Below are 25,896 nucleotides of genomic sequence, written 5' to 3' on the forward strand. Positions count from 1 at the left end.
CAGCCCCTCGAGCCCCTTCCCCTCACGGACCGCCCGCCCCGCTCCCGCCATTGCGCCCCAGGCACGCGCCCGGGGGCGCCCAACGGCCGCGCCTTTCCCGCCCCCTCCCGCCGCAGCCCCGAAAGCCGCGCTCTGGGCGCGCGCGTCACGCCGCCACCGCCGCCGGCCAATGAGAGCGCGGCCAGGCCTGCGCCCGCGCTTTACGAGCAGGGAGGCGGGGTCTCTCTGAGTGACAGCGCGTCTCGGCCTATCGGAGAGCGGCGGCCCCCCCCCTTAGCGCGCAAAGCGCTGCTGGAGAGGGGGCGGATCCCCTCAGCTCACCCCCCCGCCGCCTCTCGCTCCCCCCGCCCATCCGAAGCGCGCAGCGGATTGACAGCCCGCCTGACCAATCAGCGTGGAGGCCGCCTTCGCGGCGGCACATCCCGGGGCCAATGGGAGCGGCGGCTGGGCGGGGCCCCCGAGGTTTCCAAACGCTCCGCGGCGCCATGGGCTGAAAACTAAACCGAGATGGAATCTCCCAGTCTGAACCGGTTTGAGCCGGTTCCGAGCCTGTGGCATTAGGAGGGGGAGACGCGCCGCGCTCAGTCCCCGTCGCCGCCGCCGCGTGTGTGACTTGCTCGTAGGGGACCCGTAGCTGAGGGGGCGAAGTTTAGTGCGAGCCGCGGGGGGGGCGGCGGGAATGGGGGCGAACTGAGCGCCGGGCGGGGAGGGCGGCAGCCGCAGGGGCAGCGAGAGCCGGCGGGGCCGGGCCTGGGCGGCGCGGGAGGCGCAGCCGGGTAGATCCCCCCGCACTAGCGAGGCCGGAGCGCCGCGCCGGCCGCTTTCCCGGGGCTGAGGGGAAGGCGCGGAGCCGAGCGCGGAGCCCCGGGGGCCGCTGCGGGCGCCTGGTGCAGCCAGGCCGGGCACGCTGCGAGGGGAGGAGTGGCGCCACTAACCCCGACCCGCCGCCGAGCAGGGAGCGCTCGCCTTCCCCCCCACCTCCTGCCGTGGTGGATTTTTCCCTACTTCCGTGCTGAATTTTTTTCCTTCTCCTTCCGTGGTCCTTTTTTTTCTTTTTTTTTTTTTTTTTTTTTTTTTTTGGGAGGGGGTTATTTTTGGTGGTCTTTTTTTATTTTCCTTTTTTTTTTTTTTTTCTCGTGGCGTGTGGTGGTTAGAAACTTGGCTCGCTCGCCCCTACTTTCTGAAGGAAGAGGCTGTGAGAAACCCCTAGGTAAGCCGGGGCTGTGGGGGGGTCGCGATGGGCAGCGCCGAGGGGGCAGAGGGGTGGTGTTTTGAGGGGCAGAACGGGGGATGTGCCCGTGCAGGGGGCCCCAGAGCCCGGCCTGTGCCCGGAGGGATGTGATGGAGCCCGTGGAGAAGCCCTGAGGGCCGGGGGTGCGCTCGGATGGGGTTCGGGGTACGAGCATCCCCGGCCTGGCCGAGCGCAGGCACGGATGCTACGGGGGATGCTCCTCGTTAGGAGGGGGCCGGGCGGGCTGGGATCGGGCACGGGCAAACCCGGCCACATAATCTGTAAATTATTAGGAGTGGAAGTTTCCAGAAATATTTTTTTGTGTGTGTGTGTGTCTGTGCAGCAGTATTGAAACGTCCGCCTGGATCACGTGGGGAGCCCTGTATAGAGCGCAGGGCTGGAGCCCAGGGGAGGAGGAGGAGGAGGAGGGAGGGGCTGCGGGGCCACCGCGCTCCGCAGGGCCCCGGCCCGCCCGACCCACCGCCCGGGCCCGCTCCCCGCCGGGCACCGGGGCCCTGCCGGCCCGAGCCGCAGCCGGAGCGGTGCCCGGAGCCGGGGCGCTGCGGCAGGAGCCGGGGAAGGGCCGCGGCGCTGGGTGGTGGGTGTGAGTTATTTCCAGCCGAAAATGAACGCTCTGAGGTGCCGGGCAGATGTTGCTTAATCCGTCTCGTCCTTCTCCTTCACGTGTGCGTGTGTGAAGGAGCGCAGGGCAGGGGCGGTTTCGTTGCCATTGCTGGTGGTGTGTGCAGCGTGATGCGGACGCGTTTGTCGTGCGCTGCGTTTCAGAGGTGCTCAGCCCTTCTGGGTGGGATTTACAAGTGATGCAGCTAATTCCTTGGAAGAGGGAGGAAATTCATTTGCATTGCGTGCTTGGAAATGGGACACAGTGACTCTCCCAGGGTGGGTTTGCTTTTTATTTTAGTCGCTGCCCCCAATGAGCTTTAAATATTTGGGGTTAAAGGTGCTGTAGGATTCATGGTAAATGCTCAACGTTTCTTACTATTAAGTGCCTGCTGTTATTGCTGTGTGCTACATGCCAAAATGAATCGGGTGTACCACAACAAGCTAACTGTTGTGTTAAAGGTCCAGGGTCATCGAGAGTTGGGATAACTGTGTAAACAGTGCTGTAAATGCAGTTCTTTTGACCTTCGGTAGATGTCACATTCTTGCTGTGTTGTAGTTCAGATTTTTTTATCGTTTGGCTTTTATTTTTATTTTTTTAACTTTTTTGTTTCTGTTAGCCCATTTATTGAGGGACTGATCAGTGGAGCCGAGGCTTAAATCTGTTCCGGAGTTGAGGCCGATTGGGGAGGGCAGAGTGTAGGAGTACAGTAAATCAGAGATTACGAGCTCCATGTGGGTACAGGGCTAGCCGTGGGAGATGGGGTTGGTTGCAGGTGCTGCTGCCCACAAAGCCGCCATTTCTGCGTTTCGGCTGCCGAGGTAGGTAGGTCATTGTGGAGATAATGCTGGGAGTGGCGAAGGGCCCTATTCAAAACATTTCCTTTCTGCTCGCATGTGTTGAATAACTCCTCTCGGTCACGCTGCTCCTCCTTGGCGCCCTCGGGGTGGCCTGAAGAGCACCGAGAGAAGCTCATGTCTGCAATGAATGGCCCTACCTGAGTGCACGGCGTTTGTTGTAGTTTGGGAACCGCTCTCCCGGCTCAGCCATGGAGGCCAGATGTGCACAAAAAGGGGCGTGCCTGGAGCCCTGGCTGCTCTGAGCCTCTCCGTGGGTGCAGGTTCCTTCCAGTGCTGCTGCTCACTGCCCCTCATTCGCCGGGTGACATTCTCTCCGTCCTCCTGAGCCAAAAGAATGAAATGAAGAATGAAGTCAGCCTTTTCTGCTGCTGTTTCTTGCTTCCTGAGTTAACATCACAGTTTTGAGAACATCAGGAGTTGAAGGAGAGAAGAATAGACATGGACTATTATTATAAATTTATTTTGTTCCCTTCTTGATGTTTATTTTCTCTTGGTTTTGCAGGAATGTGTTGTAAAAAGATTTTACTGGATATTGAGATGAACCCCTTAAAATGGCTGTGTTAGTGTAGTGATACTGAGTTTTCTAGTTGAATATGCAATTAGAATATTTGGGTTTGAAGTTATTTTTATATATAGAAGTAACAGAAGTTCCTTGACACTACTTGTAAATGCACATTTCCCAACAAAAGATTTTCCTTGTCTGGATGCTGCAGCAAAACTTTCACTTAATTAGTAATTACTGGGGTTGAGGCACAGGTTTGTCTTGCTCTGTACTTTTGAGCATGACTTGAATAGGTAAAGCATGAAACGAACTCTTCCTTGCACACGGAGTTATTTAGTGAGAGCACATCTGACTTTATGGGGTGTGTTCCTGGAAGAGTTTCAGGTTGTATCTTTCTGAGAATGCAGATGGCTCTGCTGTAACTTTCTGATTGATCTTGCTTTTCCCAGACTTGTGAAGGAGCAGTTTCATGTGGGATCTGTAGGTTTGCAGGGTTTAGAGAGGAGGGTGAGTGGCACACAGGTGCTGTAGATGGCAGGGTGGCAATATGGGTTAGAGTTGCCATTTTCTGTGAGAACAGGGCAATAAACTTGATTAATAGGGGTTTCAGTGTGGGGAAGGCAGGGTGGTGTGAAAAAGGTAGAGTGTAACTTACCATCAGAAATTCAGTGGCTTCTGGCTTGTTTTCCTGCTTTTCACAAATGTCTTTATCTTGCACCAGTCTCTGGCTGGTAAAGAATCTCACACACCCCACCTGACTCCCTTTGCATAATATCAGGGCTGCTCTATCTGGGACAAAGAGTTAATGCTGTGTCCCTGGGTTTAGGGGACCTGAAACCTCCAGCTGAATTCCATTTCAGTTTGGAGTGATCTCACATGGCACACAGAGCAGCCTGCTGATATAACAGTCCCTGTGCTTCGTGGTCTCAAAGTGCCTTCAGTCAACTTAGTTTCAGTGGTAATTTTTTACTTGGATGTGGTTAACTTGTAAGGTGGTTTTCTTTTTTTTCCCAACAACTTAAAAAATGCCCTGTGGCTAATTTCTTGCTGTGTGTGTAGATCACGTTTCACCTCCATACCCAAGTGTTTAAAAGCTTTTGGAACTGAATCTTCTGAATGTGCACGTTGGCCTTGGGAACTCGATACTGGCTGAGGTTGCCAGTGTGGGTTTTGGTTGTAGTGACACGGCCAGCAGACATGTGGGGGTGATAGCTGCTGTGAAAGGAGCCCCAGGGTGCTGGTGGCACAGCCCATCCTGCTCAGGCTGTCCCTGTGTGTTTTACCTGCTGAACACCCTGAGAGTTGAGCTGGGGTAGTGATGGGTGAATTTTTCAGGAAAAAGAAAAGTTTGTCCTGTTATGTGCCCCACAATCAAAGCAGTGTTGTAGGCAGTGTTATCTGCTGCTGCTAACAGAAGCATCGTGTTTCAATGAGACAAATGAGATAAGGTGAAGCACTTGCTTTGCAGCTGATAATAATTTCTTACTAACTGATCAATTTTTTAAACTTTATTTTGCAGTAATCTATGCCAGCAATTATGACAATGTTAGCAGACCATGCAGCTCGTCAGCTGCTGGATTTTAACCAGAAACTGGATATCAATCTCTTGGACAATGTGGTGAACTGCCTGTACCATGGAGAAGGTGCACAGGTAAGGTGGACTTGGAGCATGCATTTATTGACCACGTTTAACTTTACAGCAAATCAGCTGAGCAAAATCAATTCACTGCAGGAACAATTAGTAATATTGGTGAATTTACTGAGCTAGTGACTGGAATATCACTGGCAGTCACGTGGAATGTGAATTCACATTGAAATGACTCTTGGAGAAATGTTTATCTGGTGTGTGTTCATTTCTAGCTTGCCTTCAGATGTTGAGAATTATTATTAGCAAATGTGATTGGTGAGGACACTTGGTGCAGCTCCCCTTTCCTGACTCAGTTCTTCAGGAAGGTCTGAGCTACCTGTTACTTCTTATGGACAGGATTGTGAAGCCATAAATGTAATGTTTGCTTCACTGAAGAATTGTCTTTAAAAGAAAAATCTTTGTGATTATATTACTGTGTTTTTATTTGTAAAGAAGCATGTCATGCATATTTAATAGAAGAGTTTGTTCTTTTCTTGTGTCTGGGTTTTTTTATTTTCCATTACAGTTTGTACAGGTTCTTCTTGCATTCACTCCTTTGGACTTAGTGCAGATTGTGAAATATTAAGCTGAAATGGGAGGACTGTGCATTTGTGTGTTTGCATATATTGCCTTGAAAGTGAATCTTGTATTGCTTTTTTTAATCTGTGTCTTGAACTTCTTTGGAAATGAGACTTAAATGTTGAGGGCAAGTATTGCTACAAAGGGTGTTGGCATAGTTCCTCTCCTGGCAGATTTAATTGTTCAGGCTCAACAAATTGGGAGTTCCAGTGTCAGGCATCTCTTACTAAGATAGTCTTGCACAACAATAAGTGAATTAAATGGGACAAAGTAGCTGATGCTTTTCTATTCTTTCCAGCTGTTAGAATAAACAATGATATACTTGCATATACTTGCTTTGTGTATCTCTTTAGAGGAAAAAAAAGCTTTTGTAAAGATTACTAATGTGAATTCCAATAGGTTTTGAAATACCTTGTTGTTTTTTGAAATATTTGCATTTCGGGTGTCCTAAATTCAAATAGTTACTTGCTGTAATTTTTTAAGTGCTTAAGAATGACAGAAAACTCCTTGTAGCTCTTGTCTTAGAAGTATGGACATCTGTAGCACTTGTTTTGTGATCTTTTACTGCCTGCAAAACAGGTGATGCTTATAATGTTGTTTGGTTTGGAAAGAGCTGAAAAAGTTGGGAAGGTTTGTAGGGAAAATAAAGGATTAACACTAAATACAAGGATCAAATTGCCATTGTTCTGGCATTGTGAGAAGTTGCTTCACTTAAAACAGCTGGGAAAACTCCCCAGTATTTAGAAAATCAATGCAATAGGATGCAAAAATTTAAGAGGTGGTGTTTAACTGGCAAAAGTAAGTTATGATATGAACTTGTTTAAATATATTTACTTACACGCGTCACCTCAATGAAACTTTGGGCAGCTATTTTAGTACCTTTCCAAATTGGAGACATTTTAGGGAGTCTGAGCTTTTTCCTCTTCCAAGGAGTTAAGAAAAAAGCCGGAAAAATGGTTCTCAGTGGAGTCTGACAGCTCGAGTCCTTTACTGAAGGGTGACAGGAATAATAGGAGTTGAGGAAACTGAGTATTAAAATTGAGAGATTACCAGTGGTTTTCCTGAACAGGTCAGGGTAATGTCAGGGTAAAACAGGTTTAGAATACAACCTGAATGGCCTGTGCTGAACTTGCTTCCAGATTCACCTGCCTCCTCCTTCTGCTTAGTTCTTATCTCTGCTTGCAGAACTGTTATCTGCTCATCTGTGTTAGGCAATAAAGAAGCTATTTTCTGTCCTGGAGATTTGATTTTTTTTTTTCTCAGCTTTTTTGGGTATACTTTTCTGAAAAGAAAGAATGTCCCTGCCCCTGTGCAACACATGACTAAGGAGATTTCATGCAACTCATAAACGTTTACCTGGACTCATCCCAGCCTCTCAATTCCATTGATTTGTTATATATTCACATAGATCTTCACATGTCCAGAAAGATTATTTGCAAATTCCTTTTTGGTACCAGCAACATGATAAAGCTTTGTTCTTGATTAACCATTATTACTGAATTTGTGCTGTTTATGAAACTGCAAGGTCTGATGTCTGCAAAAGGGGTTTGTGGGTATGAGAGCAAACCTCAGCCCTGGGAGAAGGATATGGACTGTGTTTTGTTGGTGTTGAAATTTGATCCTGGGATATGTCACCAGTATTAGAAGCAAACAGAACAGGAGGCCAATAAAAAAACACACTTGCAGATGTAAACAGTTGTTCCTTCCCTTTTAAAACTAAAATGTATTAAAAGTGCTGGTTTTTCTGTTTGTTTGTTTTTTTTTTTTTTTACTCTGATGTCACACTGGAACAATAGGGCTGTGCTGGTTGTGGTCTTAAACAGAATATTTGTGTGGTACCTGTCCATATCAGATCTGCAGGCACTTGCTGGTCCAGTTGCTCCACTGTGCTCAATTATATCAAGTAGGGGTGCAAGTGGTGTTGTACAGGTAGTTTAGACATCCTTGCCCTTTTCTGTTGAGACCTCCGATTTTATTTTGTAAATCACATGCCAAATTTGTCAGTTGGTTATATTATATATATATATGGGGTCTTGATTGGGTTTCTAAGTTGCTGAAAATACAAGTTTTCTTACCGCAGTTGCTGATTAGCTCAGGTATGGATGAGACTAGAAGCTGCATGGCTGTAGTGAGTTCTAACTGTTGAAGTTAATCCTGGAGCGAAGCTTTAACTGCTCTGTAACTGTCCAGTTGGCTCTACAGGGCTGTGAAACAATGAATTAAGTTGTGTTAGTTGTGTTGTGAAATGCCCACCTTGCTGCTGAGGCAGTGCCTGCTGCTTGCAGGGAGTACAGTTTGCAGCAAGATTTGTCAGTACATGGCACTTCTGGAAATGGCTGACATCTCTTGGGCTCCCTAAGAACTCCTGAGGTCATGCAGGCTTTTGTAAGGGATAGCTAAAATGAATTCAGCCATTTCAGTGTGTAATTGCTTCAGATGAGGTTTTCAAGAAGCCACAGGACATTACTAGGACAGTAATTGATAATGTCAGTCCCAAGGAAGAGCAAAGCATTAGTGTGACCAGCTCCTTTCCTCCTGCCAGCAGGTTTTTATTAGGGTTTTGTAGGTTGTTAGGTACACCAGGGATCCCTCTAATGCTCTGCTTTGTGGTTCTTCAAAATAAAATCAACAGTTGTGCAGCACAAAACAGTGTTCCTGGAGCCTGGCACTTTGTGTAAGTGTTTCCACTGGAACTGGAAAGTTTGGGTGCCCTAGCATAAAGTTTTACCTAGAAGGCTTTGTGGAATGGGAGAGAACTACATTCCCTAGTAGGTTTTCCCCACCATGTGTGCTGTTCCTGCATGTTTGCTGGTCTGGATGAATCATTCAGGATGGAAGAGTGGAAATGAGGAATTACTGTCCTGCATCAATTGGCTTTTGGAGTTTGGTTGTTACTGAACGTGAGCTGTCACAGGAGGAGGCTTAAGGGACTTGTTGCTGCTGGTTGAGTTCTGCATAACTCTTAGATAAGTAATTGAAATGGAGTGTTACATAGTGATGTCTTCAGTGACAGTATATAACTTCTTAAATAATCTAAATACTTTTTTCAAATCAACTTTTTCTTTCAGCAAAGAATGGCACAAGAAGTGTTGACTCACTTAAAAGAACATCCTGATGCGTGGACAAGAGTTGATACAATTTTGGAGTTCTCTCAGAACATGAATACCAAAGTAAGCAAATCAACTTTTATTTATTTGGTTTTCCTCTTTCTTCCATTCATAAACTTTGAGGAAGGTATCTCATTTTTAGCCATAGATTTTCTTGATTCAAACCATATTTTTTGATTGTCTTGTTCGCAAAGATTGCTTTAAGCAAGAACTGTAAATGAAAAAAAATATTCAGACCTCATTTTACATTGCCAAGACTTTTTCCCTCTCCCCCTTTTTTTTTTTTGAGGATGAGCTAAATTGGATACACAGAATTTTTCTCAAGGCACATACAAGCATTTTGCCAGTTCCCAAGATTGGTGTTGTGTCTATATAAATCTGAGTAATGAAAAGTCTCCTAGAGCCACGTTTTGTCCTTGGGTAAGTGCCTGGCTGTGTGTGATCATAATGAAAGCCACGTGCACGTAACTGAGGAGAAAATTTGTCCCTAGGTGTGTTAAAGCAAAACAAACCTCATTAGGCCAAGGTTTTGGGCAATCAATAGAGGTTAAGCACCCCAAAGTTTGTAGTACATCAGTTCTTTGCTGCTGTGCAGAACACATTTGCTTTTTACTGCTGTTGGAAATCCATCCATCATGGTAGAGGCTAAAATGGGCAGCACTCGGGGCTTTTTCTGCAATTTGAAATGCTGTACCTAAGACTTGTGAAGTTTGAGCCAAAAAGATGAGCAAAATGTGTTTTCACTGTCTTAAGCTTGATGATTATTATCTCAAATAACTGACATGCATGTTTTTCTGCTGGATACATACTGTGTTCAAACAGAAAAAATTGTGTTTGGATGGTTTCTGAAATCATGTGGGATTCATAAAGCAGTTCATATTTTTTTTTTTTTTCATTGCTCTCTGAAGTTGAGGGGAAAGCAGTATAAAGAACTTCCTCAAAGTAATACCTTTAAGCACCTTTAAGTAACAGTGTTTGCCTGTTTGCTTGCCTGGTAAACTTTGCTTTTTATACTGACAGACATTACTAATGTTTAAGTTGATTTATCAACAGTATTTTTAAAAACTCAAATTTGTCTTGTGAAAAATGAGATGATTAGAGGAACAGAAAGAAAGCAACAGGTAAAGAATTCTTCAATTTACATAAATTGCAAATGATTTGGTGCTAAATTTATGCACTATGACATTTGGCTTTTATGCAATCATATTTTTTCTTTAATTAAAGCTGTTAACACTACCTGATATTAATCATAATGTTCCATTATGTTGATTGCTTGTAATAGGAAGAAAAGGGGTGTCTTCCTGTGCAACTGACACAGCTAGGCTTTGACGGCAGGCCTCCACAAGGTCTACCCTTTTGATTCCCTTTAACTGAATTCTGTTCATCAATTGTTTTTGTTTCTTGGGAGGTGGGAGGGAAAGGGATTCGGTGCATAAAATAAGTAATAAGGGTGCCATAGAAATTTCTACCACAGGGATCATTTCATGCTGGTTTTTTTTGAGTGTTTTGCTTTGCCTGTCCCTCATCTTCATAACTACTAGTGGTAGACAATTAACAAACCAAGAGTAAAGTAGTTTTTGAAAAGCTTCTGTGTTACACAGAGATGAGATGTGTCCACATGTGCTGTTGCAGTAGTTGATTAAAAGGCAGGACTTGTAATTGGTATCAGTGACTTTTTTGGGAGTGGTGTTCCTCATTAGTCAGAGAAGTTAGAGTAATTGGAACCATTAAATAAATCAAACAAAGTAAGGACCCCAAAGGCCCCCTGCAGGATGTTGGGGCTGCAGTGAGGTGTGGCAGAAGGATGTGCAGGTGAGGGTTGTACACAGGGATTTTACTGCTGCTGCTGTTCAGTGTCAGGGAAAAGGAGTTTTTGGGACTGAGGAAGAAGTGAACAAGGCACTGCAGAGGGCAGAACTGAAGGCACAAAAGGAGTGGAAACCTTTGCAGCAGGTCCATGAACCCAAATGAGATGTTTGAGCAGATAATGAGGGCCAGGTGTGGCAGATTGCTAGAGGTGTCTGTCCTTTTCTTTCATTCCAGGAAATTCTCAGTGAGGGGAAAGCCCATTGAAGATGAGGTCTGTCCTTAGTCAGTTGTTAGGTTTTTCATTTAAGTTTCATTTGGTCATCTAGTATTTGTTAAAATGAAAGTAGACTTGCTATTCTGGTGTAAAAGCTAAATAAGTTCACTTGTGGAAAAAAGTTTGGGAGGAAATGAGCATTTCTAGTTAGTTGATAGCTGAAAAATTAATGTATGTGCCTGTAGAACATAGAAATTTCACTAGAGTTTAGATGTGCTTCAGGAAAGTTTAGCACTGTCTGATAGAAATATTCATACTGTCAACATTGTTAGGAGCTTTTGTAAGTATGTTTTGTATCATGAGCCTGGATCACTTGCAGATGGTGTCTGTAAATTTTTAGCAGTGGCTGGAATCAATTCCTGTGGAGCATTTTGCTTAAGAATATTTTTGCATGTTTTCCTACATGTAAATCCCCTTGATTTCATTTAGCTTTTATGTCAAGTAATCAAATCAATTTTTCAGGTTAAAATCTAGTAGATAAGCTTATGCTGCTGACCATGGAGGCAATAAAAATACCCTGCCAACTTTCTGTAATTCATAATTTCTCTTGGTGCCCAGGGTTTTGGTAGGGGACAGAACATTTTGCAGCTGCAGGATGTGCACCTGAAATCTCCTGGGACTGGGATCAGATAGGGAAGCAGAGGGATGTAGGTTATGCTAAGATGAGAACAGCAAAACTGCTCTTTCAGTACAATGTAGCTTGGGACAGTCTACATTGTGTATTTTTAATTTTAAACTGAAGTCTGGATGATCCCTTTGGTGGAAATGCTAATGATCCTACTTTGTGTAACAACTAACCAGTTTAAAGAGGAACTCTTATTCTCAGCCAAACTTGGAACTGTGAAAACTTGAGTTTACCTTTCAGGCATTGATTTTTTATTTTTTTTTATTTCCTAATCCATTGTAGATAAAGTAAATGCAAAACTCCTCATCCCCTTTTCTCTCCTGTCTATTCATGCTAATGGGGTTTTACATATTAAAGTTTTTTTGGTTGTACCATGACAAACTTCTTTCCCTGTTACTGTGAGTTGGCAGTAGGGACAAATGGGCAGAGGGAATGGCCATTTGCAACGTTAATGGTTTGGGTAAGAACATAGGAAGGAATTCCTGAAAGGTAAAATGATTTCCAAGAGCTTATTCACGTTTTTATTGTTCTTTGACTGAGCACAAAAGTTCATCTTTAAATATTAGCAATAGCTGCCATATTGGGGTGGGGATTGAAATTAAATAAACCTGTGGGTTGTCTTGCTGTTCCTAAAGTAACACACCAGTGAAGTTTGGGAGAGAATTTCTCTAGAAAGTGCCAGTGTCAGGCCATGTGATGCTAAGACAAGATTTTTTTTTTGCAGCTCTTAGAGGAACAGTAGGAAGCTTGAGCCACCATCCAAGCTGCTAAATATTTTAGGAGCCTGGTTGTGTTAATACTCAAACTTAGGAGCAGTCATTTGTGATACCAGTTCACATCTGGCTGCTGCTTTTCCAGATAGCCAAAATTGTCTGCCAGAGGGCTTTTCATTATTGCTTTTCCCCCCTCCTGGTGTGAGCATGATCAAACAGCAGGACGTAGTATAGCCAAGAATAAAACAAGAAAATACGATGCATGAAACCTCAGTAAATGGGTGACTAGACATATATTTAATAAAATTGTTAGTTTAAGAATCTTGAAGTCTTAGATGTTAAGTGTGAACGTCTGATTGAATGAGAGTCCTGCAAGTTAGTCAGTCCTACAGTAATGTACTCACATTTTGTTCTTCTCCAATTTCAGTATTATGGACTGCAAATCTTGGAAAATGTGATAAAAACAAGATGGAAGATTCTTCCAAGGAACCAGTGCGAAGGTAGGGAGGGACTTTTGTCTTTTCCTCAGAACTTTGTGTATTAACTGAGATTTACACTGTCAGTCTCTAAGTAGCATTCTGTCATGTGTTATGGTATCTTGAATGATAAACCACATCTTTCACTTTTGTGATAGTGATCTCAATGGGTTGGTGAGCAGCTGAAATTCTGCAGCTTTGTGGAAAAGGTGTCACTGATAGTTTGAAACTTATGAGGTGAGCCACTGGCATTGGGTAGAGATTTTCATTCCCTGTCCTTGGCACGGGAGGTTTAGTTTTCCTCCCCTTCTGGAAGCTTTGTGTGCAGCCTCAAGCAGACTCTGTGGCCCACTTGTTACCTTGTGTAGGTTTGTGTTATTATTTGGAAATTGTGTGCAGTTAGAATGATTTTTAAATGGAAACACTAAGTAAATGGACTGTCTCACCTGTTGATGGTCACTCATTAGGCAGGGAGGTGCTGTGCATTTGGGTTTAATTAATGAAGTGTGTAACAGGCAGATTGCTGTAATTGGTGCAGGGTAGGGTAAGCCCCAGTCTCCCATCAATGCTGGAAGTCTGTAAATCAATTCTGTGTTTAGTTTATGGGTTTCCCCTCCCCTGTAGCTTGCAGTGTTGCTGACTTTAGACATTGGCTGCAGTAAATGGGGGTACCCCTGTGGTGCAGGGTTTGTGCTTTTCACATGGCTGCCTGTCATCATCACAACTTGGACTTCAAAACATTAAGTACAACCACTTCCAATTCTTGATATTAAATCCTGTCACTCTTCTATACTTGGCTTTTTTCTAAAAGCTGGTCTTGGAACTAATGAAAAGTTCCCTATTTCTGTGTTCTGCTGAGAGCTTTTATCAACCATGCTGAGACATGCTTTAAATTTTTACTGCCAGTGCTTAGCTTCTGAAACTGTATTAATTAAACCAGAATTTGGAGCGCTGATGAAAACAAATGCACAGAGAGAGACTTTTACATTTTTGTGCTTGTTCCTCTTCTCAACTTTCCCCCTTCCCTTCCAACTATGGGTTGGCAAAGGGTAGCTGCCTTCGAAAGTAAAACTGAAAGTGAAGTTTCCATTCATGCTGCTGTTGGAGGTTTCTAGGGAACAGCTTCAGCTAAGGCTCAGACACAGCTGTGCCCTTTTGAGAAACTGAAAGAGCACCTTAGTTAGCTAAAGTTAAGTGTTCTTTGTGCTTTTCAGTACTGGAGTGTCTCAGCTCAGTCAGATTGTGTTACATCCCTGACTGTGAGCACTTGGTTTCAGCGTTTGGAAGTGTTGTCCTACAGTTTTGGCTGTGGGAGCAGAGCAGGAGGAAGAGGAGTCCGGAGTATTGCCCGGTGGTGGAGGGAGATGTAGAACAGATGTCACAGGATGGACCTAAGTGGAACAGGTGCCAAATGCAGGATGTAATTCAGGAATTCAGACTTAAAATTCATGCTCTTAAAGCATAGGAGAGCTGAGAAACAGTGGTGGAGGGATGAGGTGCTGCTGGCTGTGCTTTGGGTCATTTTATCTCCAGCACTGACAGGGCTGTTGGGTGGTTCCTGCCATTTCAGAAAATGCAATAACTCTGTTTGTTACAAGGCAAAATAAAGTTACTGTCTGTAGGTGTGCAGTCATCTTGAGGTATCCTTTTCTTACTTTTGCTGACCTATATCTATGAAAGCACCAGAGGAAATAAAAAAATCCTTTATAATAACAAAGGTGTGTTGTTTGTTCAGTTTTGAAAACGTTTTCCCTTTAACAGAGGCAAACTAAAATTGTGAAATTGACTTTTATCCTGTTCTGGGGAAACTGGGTTAGTGGCTTTCACTTGTGTGGTAGAAGAGGAACCAAATGTATTTTCTGTACCATGGCATTTTATCCAGCTTGGCCTCAGTGGTGTAGGAGGGAGAATCTGTTTCATCTCTAATCCAGTTTGATCTGGTCTGTGGTAGTTGTTTTTAAAATTTTTCTTATTTGGCTGATGAGACTGGCTGGTACAAAAGAGCTGCTCCAGAGCTCATTCAGGTGGCTTGATTACCTGGGAGATAGCAGTGCTGGTTAAATTGAGGTTTCCTTGACTCCAGCTATTCTTTGGTTGACAGGATTTTCCTGTTTGAAATGTAACTAGTGGAATGTGTGTGCAGGAAACTGAAACTCAGGGCACAATGGAATGCTTAGTGCATGCAAACCGTGCAGGTTTCTAATCAGTTTACCTTATATCATAATTTATAAAACATGTCTTCTGCATGCCTGCTTGGTTTGTGTAGTAAATACAGCTGACAGATCTTGCTGTTGGTGAAGAGGAAGCTAAATGCATTTATGAGGAAACCACAGTAGCAACGGCAGTGATTAAGAGTTAAAGTCAAGAGCAAATCTGAATTAAATGGTCAGTGAATAAAAAAAGGTTTTGAAATGACTTCCCTGAAACTTGTTGGTAGAAATAAAGCAATGTTGCTAATTACAGAGCATGAACTGTAACTTTCTTACAGGTTTTTTGTTTTGGTTTTTAGCAAGCTGTAGATCAGAATGACTTGTTGGGCTGTGAGGTTAGCCAGAGGTTTGGTACTGCTTCTGTCTGTGTGCTGGAGGGTTTCAGCTTCCAGCCTTGAATTTCAAATGCAAGGAGGAAAATGTTTTCTTCAGATGTATTCTTTTGACATGAAGCTCTGTTCTGAAGTTTTTCTTTTGTTTTAAAATAGCTTTTGGGTTTGAGCTTTTCTGGCCCTGCTGGCCTTTTAAGTTTTGAAAAATAGCTTTCTGTTCCTCAGGTGGTGGTGTTTGTGAGCACTTATAAAAAGTGAGTTTTATCTTTCTATAATTCTGGACCAACAATCAGGCAAAGCAATCAATTTACAATTCTAAAATACTGATGTGATGGCATTTTGGTGTTTTTTTTTTTTTTCGTTTGCTTTTGGAGTTAGCAGTAGGAACTGGTTGGTTCTGTAGACAAAAGTGGAGTTAATGAGGCACAAAAGGGGTAAAATTCAGTTAAATCAGATGCCTGACCTGCGTGTTCAGCCTTGAGACATGTTTGGTCATAGCCCCCAGCCATGGTTAGCCTTGTCTGGGTGATTGATTTAGTCCTGGGAGGGAGCTTGGAATGGCTCTTGCACGGACACCGATGATGTCATGTGGTTTTCCTTGGAGCTGGCTGGGGTGTGATGGATTCCAGAACATCCAGGCTCTTGTGCATCATCCTCAGGCAGAGTTCTGAGCTTCCTGAGGTGTGCTACTAAATTGCTTTAAACTCTGATATCCTTTAGAGCTGATTGTTTAATAATGCTCAGAGAGGATGGCATTTGATTCAAGTGCTGTGGTCTCCAAAGGATTTGCTGTGGCAGTGTGAAAACCTGCCTGGAAAGAAAGGATTTTGGTCTCCAGTGCAGTGATACGTTTCATTAATCCTGCATTGTGAAATGAAACAGTGTTCCCTGAACAGAGAGAGCTTGTCTGGAGTGTTTGGGGCTGGAACGGATAAAGCACTTCTTCATTGTGGAACACAAATTGCTTGTACAACTGTGCTCATCCTGAAATGAAAAAGTGAAGTGTTCAGGGATGCAGCTCAGTGTTTTCCAGGAAGCTCCTGGAGTTGGGTGTAAAGCTTTTCAAGCAGTGGAAGATGCTGTAGAGGTGGTTTTTCTGTGCAGTGATGAGAAATTCCTGGCCTGCTTCATGAGGAAGATGTTTCTTTGCTTCTCTGTGATGAAGAGGGGATGAGCTACTTCTGTGTGTGTGTGAAGACAAACTGTGCCTTTTCTGTTGATCATGGATTGATTCAGTTCACCACTGAAGGGTAAAGGTGATTATGGGACTGTATGGGAAAGCATTGTTTCTAACACTAAAAATAAGATGGTATTTTGACTACATTTTGGGACTGAACATTTCAGTGTAAGTGTGTATGCATACAAATATCCCCAGAGGGGACAGCTCAGCTTTAGCATTTGAAATTCTAATTTTGACTGCAAAATAATGTTACTTTGCAGAGTTACATTGCCCACCTGATTAATTTGTGCCTATTATTCTTTATTAAAGTAGAGACTTTATTAATCTTAGTAAATTAGAGTGAGCTTGCATCTGCAGCACCAGCTAAATAATTTTGGACACTCGTTAAAGGCTTGGCTGTGATTGCACAGAAGGCTGTGCCTGTGTGCCTGAGGACAGCAGGGTTAGTTGCAGGTGTGTGTTTGCTGATTGTGTCCATGGTTATTCACCTGCTGTGCTGGGCTGTGGCAGCAGCTCAGGGTACACAGTGCAGCAGAGGCAATGGCTTCCTAGAGCACTTCCAAAGGTTAAACTGGAGGATATTTCCTCAAGTTCAGGCTGCAGAAATTACTCACAACGTGACGTTCCTCGCTGTCCCAGTTCCACTCCAGGCATTGCAGGGCTTGGGTCACTTGGGAAAACAACTTTCCCTCCAGGAAGGGTTCAGTTTTATGGATGTTTGCCTCTCTGTCGAGGAGCAGCTTTCACAGAAGGATGACAGTATCTGGTGGATATCCAGGAATGTTCTACAAGGCCTCAAGTTCATGCCCTTGGTCTGTCATCCCTTTTATGGGACTTTGTACAAAAGCAATTCTCAGGCTTTGCTTTCTAGAAAATTCCAGCAGTGGGGCTGGTCCAGGCCTGGAGCAGGGGCTGCTCCCTTTGGGTGTCCTGAGATCAGTGCAGTTGCAAGGTCAGATAATCTCTGAAGAACATTTTGTGTGTCCTGGGTGTTGTGGTTGGTGTTGTTTATGTTTTGCTTTATTGGAAGGTCTGTTTTCCTGCCCTGTCTGTCTCTTCCTGCTTGGCTCAGTGCAGGGCTGAGCTTGGCACTTGTGGTGTTGGCCTCTTCAGGACTTGCTCAGCTGCTTCTGTCATGGAACGAGACCTTCTAGGCAGTGGCTGTGGGGTTTGTGCATGTCCTGTGCTCTCCTTTCTAACACAACACTTCCTTTGGAGTTCCCCAAACACGCTGCTTTTAGCTTATCCCTTGGATTACTGCCCCTGAGCAGTTTCTTGGACATGTTCTGATAGAAAATGGTAATGAGCCTCTGGGTTGATCTTTGTCAGAATCTAAATTTGACATATATTTGTTCTGCTGCAAATTCTCTTTCCTATGGAATGATAAATAAATGAGCTATTAAATATGGAGCAGGAACCAGAACACTTGAAGTTGGAAAAGTATAAAATGACATCTGTGCCAAAAGGAGCATTAGAGAATTGGATAGCTGCTGCTTTTAGGGGATTAAGAATATGACTTTGTTCACTGGATGAATGATCTCAGGAGCCAGCAGAGTAATATGTGAAAGGGAGTAAACTTTTTAGGTTGTCTTTTGAGCAGTGGTCACCATTTTTACTTTTATTTTAATTTTTTAAATAAAGAAACTGTAGCAGAGCAGCTGCTTTCCTGTGCTGGTCTCAGGGGTGCCTGACAGTGATACTTTATTAATGACCATTCTCCTGGAGCAGTGGGGATTGATCCCACTGATGATGGTGATGAATGGTTCCACTTGCAGTTGGAGCTACCTGCAGGACAGCTCCTGTCTAGTATGTACCTAATGGCTCAAAGTCTGGGTCTAGTTTTTCCAGATTTCACGAGAATGCAATTAATAAATTGTCCTTCCTAATCCTCTTGCTTAAGCCAGAAATGAAAAAAAAAAAAAGACCCTACTAAATTTGGTCAAGTCCTAAACAAGTTTTGAAAGTTACAACAGAGGGTGTGGATTATGTCTTCAGCAGAAGTCATTCTTCTGAAAGTGACAACTTCTGAAGCCTTCAACACATGCATGTTGTCTGTGTGAGTTGGCTGACTTATCTTGGAGGAGAAATGATTGAAACAAGATTTTTGGGTTCATGAATTTGAATAGCAAAGCACCCAGCAATTCTCAAACTTCCTTAAGACAAGAAAACACTTGCCTGGTTTGAAGTGTGGTGTCAGAGCTGAGCTCCTGGAATGTTCACCTGGTCGTGACTCCAGGCCCTCTGAGCGTGCCTTTTCCTGGATTTGGGTGGTTTTGTACAGAATGGATATTGGCACTTGGAAATCATTGTTCCCATGGATTTAGGCATTAGGAGTGAGTTAAGGGTTAAGTGGAAAATGAAACTTTAACAGTGTCACTTCCCCGCAGTGATTGGGGTTTTTCTGGTTTTATGGTGAAGCTGAACACTCTAAAATAATTTTAAAACATTAGTAGAAGAGAGACAACAAAAGGAACAGCTCTAACACACTGTGTGTCCCTGATTGTCCAATTGCCAGTGTAAGGTAAAAAAAAAAAGAAAAAGCAATAGAGCAGAATTTACTGAGATGGTGGCCTCACAGCATCCATATATGCTATAAAAGCCCAGTGGTTCACACTCAGATTGTGCTGTATTAGTGAATGAAGGTTTGAGTTCTGTTCTTGTAAGGTTTCACAGGAGAAGCTTTGCTAAGCTCTGACTTTAAAATGCTGTGCATAGGAATTCCTGTTGTTAAAATGGATCACCTGAGTAGACTGGAGCAGCTCTGAACTTCTGCGTGCAGTGCAGGTGATGTGTCAGAGCTATCCGTGCACTTCAGCAAAGCTGGCATTGCAACTGGAGTCACACGTAGGAAGTTCTGTTTATTCTTGGAGTTCACTTAAAAATTACTGCAAGGACACTCTAATCCTTGGTCTTTTGCTTCATTGAGATAGTTTTGGTGTAAAGCCATCTTGTACATCTAAAATATCCCCTGTCAGGGTTGATAAAGGTGCATTTCCCCATGTAGCACACAAGAATAATGCTCAGGCTTGTCTGGCCTGTTAGAGGTGTTTCTGGTTTAAAACCATGAAGAATCTGAATTCAGAAATACTTGTTGCTACATCTGTGATATCTGGCATAGCTGAAAATAAATCCCTTCCTCTTCTGCAGGTATTAAAAAATACGTTGTTGGCCTAATTATCAAGACCTCATCTGACCCAACGTGTGTAGAAGTAAGTGAGGAGTTCTCAGGGGGAATGAGGGAGGGAGCATTATGCAAAACCTGACTCCTCTCTGCTCTTTTCCAGAAAGAGAAAGTGTACATTGGGAAACTGAATATGATTCTTGTTCAGGTAAGGCAGAGCTCATCACAGTTTAAGCCTTTCAGTGAAGTGTGTGCCTTGGCTGTGTGTGTGACGTGGGGCTGCTCCCTTGGCAGATCCTGAAGCAGGAGTGGCCCAAGCACTGGCCCACGTTCATCAGCGACATCGTGGGCGCCAGCAGGACCAGCGAGAGCCTCTGCCAGAACAACATGGTCATCCTCAAACTGCTCAGTGAGGAAGTGTTTGACTTCTCCAGTGGCCAGATTACTCAAGTCAAAGCCAAGCATTTGAAAGACAGGCAAGTATATCTGTTTAAACCTTGATGAACAGAGTAGACTTTGTGCTTGCTGCTAAATAGGTTCTGTCACTTGGAGCCTTTGTGTGAGCACCTACAGCTGTGTAATTCCATTTCTGAGCCCAAGAGGGTTACTGGTTTTTCTTTGAAGCACTGCTCCTAGGGGATCCCTAACTTCATTTTGTACACACAGGGATTTGTAGCTTGCTGCAAGTAGCATCTGTTGACTGATGGTTCCTATCCTTTAACACAGCATTCAGCATTGATTGATTGTATTTCCTTCTTTTCTTAGAGTTTAGCTGCAGGCTTCAAGCTACCTCAGATATGGATTATTACCATGAAAGTGGGGATAAACCAGGTGGCTTTAGAGTGCCTCCATGGGCCTGGGTCTTAAGGACCTGTCCTGTGGGCATAGATATTTTGATTTATGAAATGTGGAAATGCTTAGTTTTAATTTTTTTTTTTTTTACAGCATGTGCAATGAATTCTCTCAGATATTTCAGCTGTGTCAGTTTGTGATGGTAAGTCACATTTCTTTAATGATGTTTTCAAACTTCCCCTCTTTGTGCCTAACAGTGTCACAATGCCATAAACTCCAAATTGTCATTTACAGGAAAACTCCCAAAACGCTCCCCTAGTCCATGCAACTTTGGAAACTTTGCTACGATTTCTGAACTGGATTCCTCTGGGATATATATTTGAGACCAAGTTAATCAGCACACTAATATACAAGGTATTTTTGCAAAAAAATTTAAAATTACAGCTCTTAAATTTAAATACAAGTTGCAGAAAAGGTGTACAACACTTCTGTAATGATCTTTATTTTTTTTTCTTCCCTCACCAGTTCTTAAATGTTCCCATGTTTCGAAATGTCTCTTTGAAGTGCCTCACAGAGATTGCAGGTGTCAGTGTAAGCCAGTATGAAGAACAGTTTGTAACACTTTTTACACTGACCATGATGCAGTTAAAACAGGTAAATGTTTATCAGAAATCTCCCTTTGAATTTCATATCACAAAATCCGTTTCTGTGGAAAGTTGACGGGTTTATGTTCCTTATAGAGCTCTTGCTAGGAAAAGTATTGTTCTTTGGTGGTGTTTGTGGCTTGATCAGAAAATGCCAAGTGTGTTTTTCTGAACTTGATCCAGCTGCATTTCTGCTCTATTGATTTGATTAATTTGAGAGATACTTTGAGCCCTTGGGCTGTCTCATGGGGAAATGTGAACTGTATGTCTCAAGACCTAAACTGACCTAACTTCTGCAAGTTTCTTGTTAATTTTTGGAACAGATAGAAACATTTCCCACTAAAACCATATATCAAATTTGTATAATCTGATCATTCCCTTTTGAGCAGTTCAGATTCAGGTCCATGAGTCCCTTCTTCAGTGTATTTATATCATAAGTGGATGGGTAAAGGGGTTTTTTGTAACAGTCTTTTCCTCTCTTGGCAATGTTGGTCCATCTTGGAGGTTCTTCATAAAAAACAAAAAGCAACATACTTGTTAATAAAGGTAGTTGCTTTGTATAAAAAGGGAAATTCTTGGTGATTTCTTTTTGTTAGATGCTTCCTTTAAATACCAATATCCGACTTGCATACTCCAATGGAAAAGATGATGAACAGAACTTCATTCAGAATCTCAGTTTGTTCCTCTGCACGTTCCTCAAGGAGCATGGTCTACTTATAGAGAAAAGGTTAAATCTGAGGGAAACACTAATGGAGGTAAGGAGCGTGGTTTATCTGGTTCAGGTGTGTTCTCATGCTCAAAGGTTGTGGAATTTGTTAAAGGAATGGAATTTTCTAGATCATTGTAATTAAAGTTGGGAAGAGGAAAAAACCAGTCAGAAATACAAAACCCTCTCAAAAGGTTTATTTCCTAGTATGCTTCAATGGCATTCTCTTTTCAGTGATCCTTTACCAGTGCAATGTCTGCAAACTTCACTCTGTCTCAACCTCTTCTTACTTGTTCCTGCATGGAAGTGTCAAATAGTGCTTCACAGTAAATGAATATATTGTTTTTCCATGGGTTTACACGTTCTGTTTACCTCTCACATGAAGGTGATGTGTTGCTATGGATTCATCAGCCTGTTGTCACTGAGCACCCAGAGCTGCTCTCTAGGGACCAGCACATGCTCCAGGCCAGTTCCTCCAGCCTGGTGTAGCTTCCTGCCCAGTTTGCCATTTCCCAGCTGAAAAGCTTTAAGTAGTCCTCAAGGATGAGACTTTGTATGCAGTAAAGTCTGTGTGTGGCAGAGGCAGAGCCCTACGAGGTGACTGTGACAGTAAAACCACTGGGACTGTGGCAAATACTGGAGATGGAGATAAGAATGAAAGATTGGAAAGGCTGAAGCACTGAGGGGTAGAGTAGGGTAAACCCTAATCCCAAGATTAGGGTTTCCAGTTGTGCTGTTTCAATTGTGAGTAACAATTTTGCTGGGACTGAACTGTTCTGTGGTGACTTTTTTGCTACTGCTCCACTCCAAGGCGATGGAGGCTGCTCCCTATCCCCTTGAGGCACCATTTTCTTTGTGCAGAATCAAGCCCTGTGCAGGTGTGGAGGTTGTAGGCTGAGGAACTGCCCTGAGACAGGGGGAGAAAATCAGCACCCCAATTTTTAAACCTGGAGACCAGGTATATTGGGAGGGAAAAGTGCATTTTGCAGGTTGATTAGCTGTAATCCAGTGTGTCCATCTGAATTCCAGTCTGTTCTTAATATCTTCTGGAGGTAGCCCTCTACAGAAAAAAGGCATATTATTAAAATTGGCTGCGAATATCAAATTATTGTAGCTCATTTAGAGGATGGACTCAGAGCAGCTGGTAACAGTTCCAGATAAATTCCTGAATTTGCAAGCAGTAAACTTTTAAAATAACTGGGAATCAGGGGCACACAGCTCAAGGCTCAAGTTTCCACTTACACTGAGGCTGTACTGAGAAGACCTGTGTAAAAAGACATTTACACAACTGGATTCTGAGGACTTTCAGGCTTGAAATGTTTAACAAAGTTCTTATGCCTGCCTAAAATGCTTCCAAATTAAACTTCTCTAAGCTCTGGTGTAATAGAACCTAAGTACAGGTTTACTTTAAAAAGCTGTGTGCCATTCTAACCTGTTAATTCCTGCACTTTGGATGTAGCAGTTGAAATAATTCCATGGATTCACTGGATCTCTGCAGACCAGCAGAGGAATCTACATCAGTTATTTTGAGTGATATTACCTGGAGAAATTGCTGTGTAAAGACCAATGTATGGCTGTCCTGAGTCCCTGAGACACTGTAGGTGGAGATGCTGTATCAGGTCTTTACCTTTCAAAGTGCCTAATGTTGGAGTGTTTAAGCTATGAAAATATCTTCAGATTTTATCATTTCATTCTGTTTGTTCACTAATGGGCAATTGCTTTGATATCTTTCACCAGGGACTGCATAATAAGCTTAGGCAAAAGAGTAGTTTCACTGGTTGCTATCTGAGCTTGTCAGAATTGCATCAGTGGCTCTCCCTGCTCAGCCTGCGCTGGCTGTTCTGTCAGGAAAGAAGTTGAAAATGTTCTGGTAGATGACTTCTCTGAAGGCAAAGGAGCAGCATGCCAGGGTCAAAGGATTCAGAACAAAGTAGCAGCAATAGTCTTGAGAATAGCAATCGCTGGCAGCAGCTGGTGAGGCTTTTTTGAGGTTCTGAAAATGCCTTGCAGAGCTCCAGAGGCTGTGGGTCTGATAATTTCCAAACAGGCTGGTTTGGTGATGGCATTTCTAAGATGTCTTTAGGCTATTTCAGATTTAAAAACACAACACACACTTTGAAAGTAACAATAAGAGATGAGAGTCCTTGGTTAGGAGTTGTTCTGCCAGTCCCAACTCTGACCTGTCAGTGATGCCATTGCAGTGTTAATGCCTCATGTTCCAAACTCTCAGATTCATTTGGCATTTGGGCAGCATTTGGATAACTGAACTTGAAGCCATGTGCTTTGATCTGCAGATACACTCACTAATTGGGTGTTCAAATCACACTTTTCCAGGCTCTTCATTACATGTTGCTGGTATCAGAAGTTGAAGAAACTGAAATTTTCAAGATTTGTCTGGAATATTGGAACCATTTAGCTGCTGAGCTCTACAGGGAGAGCCCGTTCTCCACGTCGGCGTCGCCGCTGCTCTCGGGGAGCCAGCACTTCGATGTCCCTCCAAGGAGACAGCTCTATCTGCCTGTGCTGTCCAAGGTAAGGGACTCCCTCCATGCTCAAGGGAGGGCACTCTGGACATTCAGCTTTTCTTGGTGAATTAGAGATTTCACTTCCTGTAAGGAGGGACACAAGAAAATTTACCTTAGAGTAATCGATAGTTGATTCAACTCTAGTTATAGAATCAATGTGAAAATACTTTAAGATGACACCAGTATATAATAAGACAATTAATGTGATATTAATTAAAAAGCTGATATTTCAACTTTTTTAAAGATGTTTAATTTTAACATGAATCTGTATTAAGCAATTTCTGTAAGCAGAAAGACTGGGGTCTTAGAGTTGGAGGAAAACCCGTGTGTTCGAGAAAAGTGGTCCTTAAAAGACCCCTATTATGACATAAGCATTTTGAACTTACTATTGTATGAATACTACATAGGTTGGAGTTTCTTTAAGTACTCCTCTGTTCATTGAAGAGAGAGAAGTCAGCAGCTCTATCCTCACTGGAAGAAGCTGCCATTTCTGTACAGGTGGATATAACCTGTCTGTGGCTGAGGCTGCTGGGCAGAGGGCTCTGGGGACACTTGTGCAGCTGGGAGAGGGGTGGTGGTTGCAGGTTGATGGAGTTTGCACTTCCCCAGGTTCGATTGCTCATGGTGAGCCGCATGGCCAAGCCTGAAGAAGTCCTGGTGGTGGAGAATGACCAGGGGGAGGTGGTTCGGGAGTTCATGAAGGACACAGATTCCATCAATTTGTATAAAAACATGAGAGAAACCTTGGGTAAGTGAACTGGCTGCAGCTGTGTGCTCTGGGATTGTGCAGCTGCATCAGAGTGCTGCAGGGTGTTATCTCAGCATCTCAAGTATTGTGTGGGTGAATGGTTATCAGCAAGGGGTACTGCACAGGCTGCAAGGGGAGGAGGCAGTGCCTGCTCTGAAGTTTCCTGTTTGAGGCATTATAACCTGATGGAGTAGTAGTTCACTACCTAATTTTGTCCTTAGGTATTGCAGTGATAATGAGACTTTTGAGGCAGGAAACAATATTGAAAGTCCAAATCATAACTTAAGGGAGCAAAGGGAGAGAGTTGTCAGATATTCAGGACATTAGACATTCAATATTAAATTTATTTTCTCAAGTGTAGATGGGAACACTGAGTGTTGAGCATGAGGTTGATGCACTAGGAATGTGTGTGTTGGAAAGCTTGTGACATGCAGAGTGTATGTAGTGTAGTGGGCATTTTTATTCTCACCTGTCTGCTGGGGATATAGGTATAGCCAGTGTTAAATTAATTATTTTAATACATCTGTATGTGGAATGTGAAGACCATTTTTGTTTTGTGAAACAATTACTGTATATCCTGAGTCTAAGTTGTTTTGCCAAATACAGGATTATTTCTATGAAAATGCAGGTCAGGTTTGTATTGCTTATGTTGTGTTACCTATAAGAGGAGGAAAAAGAAAGGGGAGGAGAATGTGGTGGAAGTTCTGTGGTACAGTAAAAATCTATTTCTGAACCTGGCCATAAATTGCTCTTGACTTGCTGGGATTTAGAGTTTTATATTGGAGACACTAATCCTATTAGGGGCTGATGCAAGTGACTGAGTTGTGGTACCTGAATCTTCCACCTAGACCTGTTCTGGAGCACCAGCTCCACTTTAATCGTGGCTTATTGCAACCAGCAGTAAATTACAGAGCTGCAGAAAATCTGTGGGATGACACATTGTACAATGTCCCCTATAGGCAGCCAATCCCATATTCCTACAGGCCATCAGTACAGATGCCTTTTGATAAAAATTTGCCTTGGTGTCATGTAGGATATGCATTGATTTAGACTTTTCACATCACCTGCATGTGAAGTTCTGCTGAGGTTCCTTAGAACTTAAATTCTCAATGAAATTTATTGTCCATCTTTAAAATAATTTGAACAAATTTCTGCTTTAATTACCTTGTGTTGTCATGACTTCAGGAAGGAAACAGGACACTTTAACCTGAGA

The 25,896-nt window shown here is 43.2% G+C and overlaps 1 protein-coding gene across 3 annotated transcripts in view; it reads left to right on the forward strand.

Annotated features, from left to right (window-relative positions):
- The first annotated feature begins 477 nt into the window (after window positions 1–477).
- The window catches only part of XPO1 (exportin 1), a 34,108-nt gene continuing 8,689 nt past the window's right edge, over window positions 478–25,896 (forward strand). The window contains exons 1-14 of one of the 3 annotated variants that reach the window (XM_058802876.1): window positions 478–619; window positions 1,155–1,210; window positions 4,735–4,866; window positions 8,490–8,591; window positions 12,377–12,449; window positions 19,295–19,356; window positions 19,432–19,476; window positions 19,563–19,744; window positions 20,214–20,262; window positions 20,355–20,474; window positions 20,586–20,714; window positions 21,301–21,459; window positions 23,745–23,942; window positions 24,545–24,683. In XM_058802876.1, the coding sequence (XP_058658859.1) occupies window positions 4,741–4,866; window positions 8,490–8,591; window positions 12,377–12,449; window positions 19,295–19,356; window positions 19,432–19,476; window positions 19,563–19,744; window positions 20,214–20,262; window positions 20,355–20,474; window positions 20,586–20,714; window positions 21,301–21,459; window positions 23,745–23,942; window positions 24,545–24,683 (1,384 nt within the window). In that variant the 5' untranslated portion in view covers window positions 478–619; window positions 1,155–1,210; window positions 4,735–4,740. Of the gene's footprint in view, window positions 620–1,154; window positions 1,211–2,027; window positions 2,132–4,734; window positions 4,867–8,489; window positions 8,592–12,376; window positions 12,450–19,294; window positions 19,357–19,431; window positions 19,477–19,562; window positions 19,745–20,213; window positions 20,263–20,354; window positions 20,475–20,585; window positions 20,715–21,300; window positions 21,460–23,744; window positions 23,943–24,544; window positions 24,684–25,896 lie in introns of those variants that run through there. The other 2 variants (XM_058802877.1, XM_058802879.1) reach the window with 2 other exon arrangements.

The sequence above is a fragment of the Ammospiza caudacuta genome, chromosome 3 (genome assembly GCF_027887145.1).
Source record: "Ammospiza caudacuta isolate bAmmCau1 chromosome 3, bAmmCau1.pri, whole genome shotgun sequence".
Lineage (NCBI taxonomy): Eukaryota > Metazoa > Chordata > Aves > Passeriformes > Passerellidae > Ammospiza > Ammospiza caudacuta.